Source organism: Cajanus cajan, chromosome 8 (genome assembly GCF_000230855.2).
Source record: "Cajanus cajan strain Asha chromosome 8, NIPB_CcT2T_4, whole genome shotgun sequence".
Classification (NCBI taxonomy): domain Eukaryota; kingdom Viridiplantae; phylum Streptophyta; class Magnoliopsida; order Fabales; family Fabaceae; genus Cajanus; species Cajanus cajan.
Window position 1 is genome coordinate 3,597,618 of NC_138524.1, and position 10,645 is coordinate 3,608,262.

General features: G+C 32.3%; 3 protein-coding genes across 4 annotated transcripts; 2 read left to right on the forward strand and 1 right to left on the reverse strand.

The window, feature by feature from the left end:
* Positions 1–767: 767 nt before the first annotated feature.
* Positions 768–8,911, reverse strand: LOC109798482 (auxin-induced protein 15A). Of its 2 annotated transcripts, none has more exons than XM_020358799.3 (2): positions 8,773–8,911; positions 768–1,296 (listed from the first exon to the last, which is right to left on the reverse strand). In XM_020358799.3, the coding sequence occupies exon 2, from the start codon at positions 1,278–1,280 to the stop codon at positions 981–983; it is 300 nt and encodes a 99-aa protein (XP_020214388.1). In that variant the 5' UTR covers positions 1,281–1,296; positions 8,773–8,911; the 3' UTR covers positions 768–980. The 2 variants fall into 2 exon arrangements, with proteins under 2 accessions (XP_020214388.1, XP_082917982.1); XM_083061856.1 differs by having other exon boundaries at positions 768–4,760.
* On the forward strand, positions 7,062–7,947 carry LOC109798490 (auxin-induced protein 6B). The gene has a single exon (XM_020358807.3). The coding sequence runs from the start codon at positions 7,201–7,203 to the stop codon at positions 7,477–7,479; it is 279 nt and encodes a 92-aa protein (XP_020214396.1). The 5' UTR covers positions 7,062–7,200; the 3' UTR covers positions 7,480–7,947.
* On the forward strand, positions 8,418–9,168 carry LOC109798486 (auxin-induced protein 15A-like). The gene has a single exon (XM_020358803.3). The coding sequence runs from the start codon at positions 8,757–8,759 to the stop codon at positions 9,033–9,035; it is 279 nt and encodes a 92-aa protein (XP_020214392.1). The 5' UTR covers positions 8,418–8,756; the 3' UTR covers positions 9,036–9,168.
* The last annotated feature ends 1,477 nt before the right edge of the window (positions 9,169–10,645 follow it).

Sequence of the window (10,645 nt, forward strand, 5' to 3'; positions counted from 1 at the left end):
GATTAAATGCATTTAATAAATTTTTTAATTCAAATGAAATTAGTTATTTTTATTTATATATAAATTTCGAAGGAGAATGTTGTACTTTATTTTGATTTGAGGAGAGACAAAGTTGACCACTTTTCAAAAAATATAAGAACCAAAACCATTAATTTTTAAAGAGTAGGGACCGAAAACAATTTTGATGAGAGACAGATTTTACCTTTTTACCAATTTTATAATTGATACATGTCTATTGAAAAGATTGCTTTAATAACATTTTTCTTTTAGATTTAAGCACATTATTCGTTTTCAATCTGTTGATTGTTTTAGCAATATTCTCTAGTCTACAATACTAATTAATGCTAAAACAAATTTCTATAAAAATAACTTTGACATTTTAAAACAATAATTGCTTTGTTAACAGTATATTGACGTTACTGTTGTTCTGTTCACCGTGTAATGATGTTATTGTTGGTGCGTATAATTATGTTATTGTTGATATTTAATACACAAGAGGAGATGATGAATATATCTGGAGAAGCTTAATCCTACAATAACAGAGTGACAGAACAAACTACAGAGTTAAAAAGAAAAGCTTTTTTGTTTTTTTTTTTTTGTTGTTTTTTTTTCTTCAGATATTTCTGAGTTAGAAACTAATACATTGCTAAAGACAGTTTATTAGGCAAATTTATGTTACCCTTTTAACTTCAAATTTCATTGCTAAGCCTAAATTAAAATGGAGACAATGCTAATCGAAGGTTACAGTGAAATTTTCAAAGCAATAATTGGAAACATAAACTTGCTTGAATTCAATTGCGAAAAATCTATATACAAATTTTGAAGGCATCACTTGGGATGCAATTGGATTAAGGAGAATCTCCAGAACAAAATGAATGGTAGAGACCATATATTATTGCTCCTATCTAACTTGGTAATCAAAGCAACCAATGTCCAATGGGTCAATTTGATGAAACCATCTCTGGCTTAATTTAGAACAATTAATTAAGAGAAGAAGTTAGACTAATGAAGTAATCTTCAGTACATGGAATAGTGAGACCACCCATTGGGTGATTGAATCCAAATTCTTCTTCAGCCCAATCCAACAAGTCTCTGAATAAAGGGTGGCTAAGGTAAGATATTGGAATCACAAACCTCTTATAATTCTCTCCAACATACACTGCCAAGTGCCCTTTTGGAACATCAGCAATGGCTGAAGCCATTCTGATTCTTTGTGAAAGTGTTCTCTGCAGTTTCTGCTTGGCATGAGCAATTCCCACAAATTTGTTACTAGTCTTCATGATGGAGAAAGCTAAGCTAGATATGAACCAAAGTATAAAGATATTATTAAGTGAGAGAATTTTTTTGTGGTAGAGCTAGATAAGACTTTGGTTTGAATTGCAATCTCAAGAAAATACACATATATATAGGGGTTCAAGCCATGCGCTAACTAAAATTGCTTGATGAGTGTGAAGAATGTTTAGAAACATGTCAGGTGTAAGACTTGGGGTAGCTTCACATGAGTGTGCCTAATCTGGACCAAAACATGAGGACCCACAAATTTTTGGAGCCAGAAAAAAAAGTGTGGTACTAGTTAAAAGTTGTACTAGTTGTTGATTATTGTTTCTTGCTTTTGAACGAATAATGGCTTGGCCCTTGTTATTCTAGGCACGTTCTTGACGTGAAATGCCAACATGAATTGGAAAATATGTTGAACTGGTCTTACCTATTAAAAGGAGCTTTGAATTTAGACCGGTGCTCTCTACTGGCAATTTCTTGTCATCACTAGACAGCCTCTGTTGTGATAATAGATAGGCCTATCTATTGGTTCACATAATATTTGAATTAGGTTAAACTTAATTTGGTCAAAACTGGCTTTATCTAATAAACTTCATTTCATATTTGAAACTGTACTATTTTTATAATTCTATCCTAAATACAATGTCAAATCTATAATCAAATTCCATTATCCGATTCAAACCTACCTAATATCATGTTGGACTAATTCAAACAGGAAACTTTATTTCTGAACTTAATCCAACTCAATCCAATATCTTATAGTAGAGTTTGATCTTGTTCTTTAATCCAGCCAGGACTGGGAACAGTGAAGAGAAGTGTGTCGATCTATTACAAATTATTATGTATGAAAAGTTTATTAACTTTAACAATAACTATCTTAAAAGTGATTGTACCATTATTTTATACTTGATAGTTTTATTTTTTTTTCATTATCAGTACCTAAAAATATAATCACCATATACAAACTAAGTTCAATAGTTAATGGGTGAGCACTACGTCATTATTACAAACAAAGCCAAATAACATGTCTTCAATTATTTGGCAGAAGATTGGTTCCCTGTATTAGACCTGCTACATTTGTTGTTTGCTAAACCAAGGATGGTAACTTGGTTAATTTATACAGTTTCATAAAGTACAACAATTACCCCGTCTCTTCTCAAAATAGAGAGCTTGTGTTTTTTATCTCCTTATAGTTTGCTTGATCACCATGAATCGCAGGGAAAATAACTTAATAGCAACCACATTGGCTTTCTCAAAGGCAAATTAGTCAATCATGCCATAAACAGATTGAGTTTTCTTTCAAAGTGTATACTATTTAGTGTAGTAAATAATCTATTGGCCAAGCATAGTTACATAGGATGCACCCCATCACATCAAATTCAACTTTCATATAGTAAAAAGTGGGCAGTGTTTTGTGTAGCAGACAAATTAGGTGTGGTGAATTACTTGTTATGCTATTATGTAACTTGGTGTGACCAATATATTGTTAACTACATTGAATACTGCACATTTTACATCAGATTGTGGGAAATGAAAAATTCCTTGTTTAGTTAACTCCAATCTGTTTATCCTCCATTGAATTCATAAAGCAGTTCAATAATAGAGCCACTCAATAGAAAACTGAAAACGTCCATGTGATCGCATAAAAGATGTTTTCAACACCGCACGTGAAATTCTCCCACTCTTGGAGTACTGGACCCGATTTTTGGAAACTCATTACTCAAAATTTTTATGTAACAATAGTTTATATATAGTTATCAGTAAAAAGTCAATTAAGCAGTTTACAAACCCATGACTAGGCTCTAATTGTGAAAGAGTTCTATAAGACAGAAATTATTATGAATGGAAGACACAAAATCGACAAGGAACGTGAAAGAAAATTTGGCATATTAGAGTAATAGCTTATAATTCTATCAGCAGTCCTTAGCCCTCCCATGATCTTATAACAAGGTTTAAATTTTTTTATGAATTCATCAAAACTTGATTTTAGTGTTTTGTATTTTTCGTTATATATATATATATATGTGTGTGTGTGTGTGTGTGTCTCTCTCTCTCTCTCTCTCTCTCTCTCTCTCTCTATATATATATATATATATATATATATATATATATATATATTATATTTAAAATAGAGGTTTGTACCCGGGCCTGCCCCATTTCTGCATTTCAGCATTTTAACCTGTTTAGTTGGGCCACTGCAGATTAAGCAACGAGACAAGAGCCCAAAATTTTAATAATTCACCTAAAGCCCAAAATAAAGGCTTACTAGGCTTCAAATTCGTACACATTCTTTTAACTTCAAGTGGATGTACATATCTTGCGATTGTGCTACTGGCTACTGCTAACTTAACTCATACATAGTTTTTTGTTTCATCAAGTGGATAATGTCCTAACAATTGCCGATTTAAGGGATATTTGAACTTTCTATTACAAATTAAATAAAGCTTAAGTTGTTTTTATATGCAAAATATAATTCTCTAGTTAATCGGATTCTTTTTCAAGTTATTATATTTGGTAGTAATCACCACAGCAAAGCAGATTAAGATGCTGACGTGCATGATAAGCTTTAATTGTCCATGCTATCTATGCTTTGCTTTTTATAGTGGTCATGATTTGTCTCAACCACTTGACAGTTCTACATGTAAGGTAGAGGAACGAATTTTTCCTGTATTATTGACTCAACTCAATATTTTTTATAAAGGAAAATTTTAAGTGCATGCAAACAATTTAAAATGCCTTATCTAAATGTTTCTGGTATATGGTATTAGTTGACCGTTCAATTTGAATCAAACATGGTGTTTAAAGTCATGTCTAGAACACTTCATCAGCCATTAAATTGTTTAGACAAGCATTGGGTTTTGATTTTTTTTTTTTAATTATCAAGTGGCTATCTTTTAGGATATCCTTCAAAAAATTGGAACATCCAGCTTCACTTAATTTCTTCATCTTTGATAAAATACATTCTAGACAGTACCATGTGATCCTTCACATCCTTGTTTCTCACCAGACTCATTTGGATTACTCTACATCTATCATTTTTTGTACCTAAGTTTTCTAAAACCTTCTCTTTATGTATATATAGAGATAGTCATGGTTGCAGTTAACAAGTCATGTCCTTTGCATTTTGAAGCATCAAATTCTTCTTACACAAGCCTTTTTGGCAACACTCTCTTGATCCGCAATGTGTTTCTGTTCGCCTGATTTTCAAAGGTGCAGTGATGTCCTAAAGGGCTATCTAGCAGTTTATGTAGGAGAAAACCAAAAGAAGCAGTTTGTGATTCACTAATTCGGTGATTCCTATATCATATTTGAACCAACTTTCAATTCAAGACCTTCTGAGTGAAGTTGAACAAGAATTTGTTGATAATCCAATGAATGGCCTTAACAATCCCTTGTAGAGAAGGTGTCCCCCAGATATCACTTCCAGCTTGCAATAGTCAATGCTTTTTCTCAGATTTTGTCTTTTTTGATTGAAACAATAGCTGTGAGAGGATTTCCAAAATAATGAAGAGTAAGATAGAAGTTTGATATTGAGTATTGGAAAAGATAGGGATTTATATAGAAATTCACATTAAGAATTATGTCATAAGCCACATAACCTGCACCACCATCCAACCATGGTGGTCTTCCATTTCGGCAGAGTTGTATCTCTTCAGGAGGTGTTTTACATTACAATTGAGCCTTGAAGTTTTTATGAGGTTTTATAGTTTTACAATCACTTATCCAATAATGAATTCGAAGTTTTTGCATAAAAAAAAGAGAAGGAAAAAAGGAAATTATAGTTACTTCACAGATAAACAATAGGGAGATAATGTTTATCCTCCAAAAATATTTTTTTGGTCAGAATAACTACATTTTAAATATCACATCCCACTTCTCAATTATAATTTCATAAACAGAAATAAGTAGGAAAGGGATAAAAATATAGGCCATGGGTAATAATAGAACAACTTTTAGCTGATCTCTTTCCACCAAAATGGGCAATATCTTTTATTACTGTTGAGAAATTCAGGGCAATAAAATAGTTATGATAATCCATGTATTGCTGCCCAAGAAACAACTAAAATAATCCATGTGATGGCGCTGCTTGATTAGGAAACCACAAGAATCAATGACCCTTGCAAATGGGAGTGATTTTCCAGTGATGATAGAATAGGAAAGAGCACCAAATTAACTCAAGATTATTTTGTCATTCTGCAAGAATGGACTAAATGGGCCCATGTTATAGAAAGATATGTTCCGTGTTTTGTGATCCATTGTATCAGCCCAATGACATACATTGAAATGCAAAAAGGCAAACATCTATTATCAAGTTTGGTCAATATCTTCAAAGATTTACTGCACTTAATCCCTGTTAAAAGATAATAGGCTGATCTATGTCAACTGAAACTTGATAATGATACTGTTGTATTTGTATATATCAGAAATCACAGAAATTTGACACAAACAATAAGCGTTTTGGCAATATCTTGTATTAACATTCTCATTCAGGTAAAAAATTTCAACTTCACTAAAATGGAAAAAGTGCCTTCTGTACAAATCTATCTATTAACACGATTTACAACCCATTTAAGCGAGAAGTGAGGTCTAGGAACTCATCCTCCTTGCATGGAATTGTGAGACCACCGGTTGGATGATCGTATCCAAATTCTTCTTCTGCTTGACTCAGTAATTCTTGAAATGAAGGTTGGTTCAAGTATGATACTGGAATTACAAACCGCCTCATCTTAACTCCAACATAGACTGCAAGATAGCCTTTTGGGACATCAAGTCCTTTGCGAGTTGCTTGAGCAGCAGAAAATGATGCCCGTCTAATAATAACTGGTACGAAGAAACCCATTGTTTTTTGTTGCTCCACAAACAAGTAATATACCGAGTGGTGTCAAAGAACTTATATGAGAAAGAAAATTTGAATTCTGATGCTTCAGGATGCAAATGACTTGTGTTGCTCGGGAACACAAGAAATAGTGTATATATAGTCGCTAATAGGCCCTATGCAACTGCAATCCAATTCCACCATGAGTGATTTTTGACAGGGCTATGATAGGGTGTATTGAGGGACAAGGGGTCACATGGTGTTGTCTTAAAGATCTCTTTCAAGCATCAGGAAGACAAATGGGAGTGCATACAATACCCCACCTTCTGAGATAATGACCAACATATTTACCCACTTGAACTTAAATACATAAGCAATGGTGAAATCTAATGCTTGTTTATTCATTGAGCTATTGCTATTCCCATGATAGACATGCTTTAGACATCTCACATGTTTCTTTCAAGATGATAACACTACAGATGTATATCTACCATGTACCAACTAATATCTAAGTGACAATGAGCAACCTGTAAACCTTGAAGCTCGAGCTGACCTGGTTGATAGCTTTGAGACAGTGTTTGGAGATAAGAAGAGAACCAAGATTGAATACATGATCACGTGGCACAATGAACCACATTTTTATTCACAACAAAATCTAAGCAACACAACTTGAAATTTGCATAAATGAAGTTTGTGGCTCCTGCCACTGCAAAAAAGTGTCAACATGATCAAATAGATTTTCTTTTTTCATAGATGCATCTGTTTTATTTCAAGTGGGGTAATCTGTTCCAGAAGGTGAGACATGTATTATCTACTATAACTTGTTACGACGGATCATGAGAAAGTCTTCTAAGACAACACCATATGCCTTGTCTCTCATTTGGTCCCATGACTCCAATCTTATAGCCCTCCTTTGCCTATATTTCAAGTAGCATATGGTTTCTTACATATCCTTTGATCTATATATACGTTCATGGCTGCAAGAATTTTGGATCAACACAAATCATTCACGTCAATATCCTTAAGCATTCAAAATTAAAGAGTTTGTTTTGAAGTCTTTTCTTAGACCATTCTCTTCTCAAGTCTCTAACACAATCAATATAGCAATGGGTTTTCATTTACCCAGTGTCAGAAGGGCATTACTTGCTGGCAATGAAGCATCTTCAAAAGAGGTGAATGTGCCAAAGGGATATCTTGCAGCCTATGTTGGAGAGAAAATGAAGCGGTTTGTGATTCCTGTATCATACTTGAACCAACCTTCATTTCAAGAATTGTTGAGTCAAGCCGAGGAAGAGTTTGGATATGATCATCCCATGGGTGGCCTCACAATTCCATGCAGTGAAGATGTCTTCCAACATATAACTTCTCGCTTGAATGGGATATAAATGTTTCACTTTAGATTTTAGATGACTGACATAGATTAGTAGAGACATTTAGTGCAGTATAATAGAATAGACTATCAGAATGCTCTGTCCCTATTTTTGCATTATAACAATGAATTCAGTTATCCAATTGGTTCCTTTGTGTTTTCTGTCCATTAGTTACAATGTTCAATTGCTCACTTGTCCCTTAAGCCAATAACTTAGGAAACATGAGTAAGGTTGCTTGCTGTAGGAAAAACTAGACTTGGCTGTGCTAATAACTTTCAAAGCGGAACATAACATAAAATTCCTTGTCAGGGATGAACATGAGTATATTTCTTAGGAATCAGGACCTAGAGATAGATAACGTTTAGCGAGAAGTTAAAATACATAAGTTTTATTTTAAAAAAAAATCTTTTTTATTTAAAAAAAATGTACACACGAAACTAAGATTTTTGAGGAGCATTGTTCCTAAACACACATTAAGTGCCTTCTAGGTGCTTGCTTTAAGAAACCAAAATTTCTATATTTACTAGCACATAAGCTATTTGATCAATCTCTTTAAAGATGCCTTGTATCTAATTACTTCAAAGAAAGTAGGGAAGCTCACAAACTTTGGCTCGGATCTATCAGCTGGATATTCATCTAGTTGGAGCAACTGAGCAAATCAATAGAAATCTGATTTTAAATTCGGTATCTTTTAGTTACAAGTAACAGTCTACACAACATTTGAAGTCTAGTATTGCAGGGAACTATATAATGGATGCACGTGCACCTGTTGCCCTACTTTTGTTATGTGGCGGAGGGTGAAACTGATCTACATAACCACACCACAGTAGACATTTCTTTTACTGTTTTAGTCATCAGGGAAGTGGTAGTTTATCAACATTAAGAACCTAAGTGTGTGTTTTGAGCCTGTATGAGACATAAGAGGAAGGCCATTATATTGGTTATGCAATTATTCGCTTATTGGCTGTAAAGTCTCTTTCTGAAGTTGCAACCAGGTTGGCATGAATTCTCAAATCTCAACTAATCCTTCCTCAACATTATATAGACAATATCATGTGAAACCTCTTTAGCCCTTGTCTCTCGCTAGACCCCATCAAGCATCAAATAGCCCACCAACCATTCAGTTTAGAGAATTGTTTCCACAAAAACTCGTATATCTATCTATATATACTCACAATGGCATTCCCAAGCAACACAAGTCACTCACCAAGTAAGAATTCAAACATTTCTTTCAAACACAGGCTCTTGCATTCATTGTATTTATTGTTCTCTTTGCATTTCAACTCAAAACAATGGGATTTCGCTTACCTGGCATTAGAAGGTCATCTTTTGGTGTGACCAAAGCAGCTTCCAAGGCTGTGGAAGTCCCAAGAGGCTATCTAGCAGTGTATGTTGGAGAGAAACTGAAGCGGTTTGTGATTCCTATTTCATACTTGAATCACCCTTTATTTCAAGAATTATTGAGCCAAGCTGAGGAAGAATTCGGATATGATCATCCAATGGGTGGTCTTACTATTCCTTGCAGGGAAGATGCTTTCTTAGACATAACTTCTCGTTTGAATAGGCTATAATAAATCATGTTGAAGGAAACTGACATAGATTAGTTGAGTTGCAGCAAAGTGTACAGAAGATAAATTTTATTTTTATTTTTATCCTTTTTCTTTAAGTGGAAAATGCTATCTAAGCGATATAGTTATTAACAAAGATTGATATACAGACAGCTACTGCTGTTATGCATATTCTCTTCAATACATACTTTTTTTTTTCCTTTGCTGTTCTGCTGCTACTGTTGTACAAATAAAAGGAAAATAAATTATAATAATCTCGTTCTTTTAGAGGAATGAGTTGAGTTGTTAATTGTGATGGGACGAAGCACTGCTTGGAATTACACTGTCACTGACGAAATTTATAAAAAAAATAAATCTACTTCAGCATGTTATAATTTTTTCCCCCTGAATTGCACGTTATAATTTTAAAGGAACTAATTCAATAAAAAAAAATTGAAGGACTAAAGCAATTGTTTTTTTTTTTTTTTTTTTTAATTTTAAAAAAAGCTAAAAGTAACTTCAATTTTCTACAGTCACAAAGTCATCCCATGAAATCCTAACTCAAAAGTTGGTTTTGAAGCGTGAGGTGATCATGGCAGGGCCCTACATTAATGGGCTAGGCCCTTGGACTGTGACTTTGAGAACACTTTAAAACTTTTATTTTGCACTCTTCAACAATACTTTTTACACCTTCCTTACTCTAGAAAAGACTAAAATATATCTTTCTTTTCAGCTTCCCCTCACTACCATTAGTTATTAATTAAATTTCTCTTTCTAAAAAAAAAAAAAACCCTTATTCATTAAATTATTTATTCTCAAAATAACAACCTACTCAATTTTTCTTAAAATTTAACGATATTAATTGGACACTTATAAGTGATATAATGCCCGATTAGATAAATGACACTATCACTAAGATGACATGATGATATATTTTATAAAGATAAAATTAAAATGTTAAATATAAAAATTGAACCTTAAAAAGTTAACCACGACACCAATAAATTTCTTTATTATGATAATGAAAATTAAAATATTTATATCTGCAATCCAAAATTGCAAATACATATTTATTACAATTAATATAAAATTATATATTATTAGTATAATTTTTTTCCGTAAATTAATATTGATAATATTAATAGTATATTAATATAGTATTATTTTAAAAATATTTTCAAATTATATAACTATTCACTTTTTAAGATAAATAAATTATAAATTTCATTTATATGTAGCAATTTTTTTATACTATTACTAAATTAATAAAATTTAAATATATTATTAATATTATTAAATATTTATAGACAATTTTATAAATATACATTAAATTATGACTTATATATACTAATCAAATTATGATATATATATATATATAAATTAATAAATATAAAACACTTAAAGTCCCTAATTAATTAAGTTTTTTTTTTCTTTTTAACTTTTAAATTATGATTTTTAAATTTAAAAAATCTGTTTAGTTATAGTTTTCTACCCTGATTACCCCTTTCTTTTCAGAAAAATTACATTAATATAAAAAATTATGTAATAGTAAATTATCATATACCGTGGTGCTATCAGAACCAGAAGCATTCCTCTTTAGGATTTGGAAAGAAGACGCTTGATGACAAAATGGG

Excerpts from the sequence above, each read along its gene's own strand:
- LOC109798490 (XM_020358807.3), top strand. The coding sequence starts at position 7,201 with ATGGGTTTTCATTTACCCAGTGTCAGAAGGGCATTACTTGCTGGCAAT.
- LOC109798482 (XM_020358799.3), bottom strand. The coding sequence starts at position 1,280 with ATGAAGACTAGTAACAAATTTGTGGGAATTGCTCATGCCAAGCAGAAA.
- LOC109798486 (XM_020358803.3), top strand. The coding sequence starts at position 8,757 with ATGGGATTTCGCTTACCTGGCATTAGAAGGTCATCTTTTGGTGTGACC.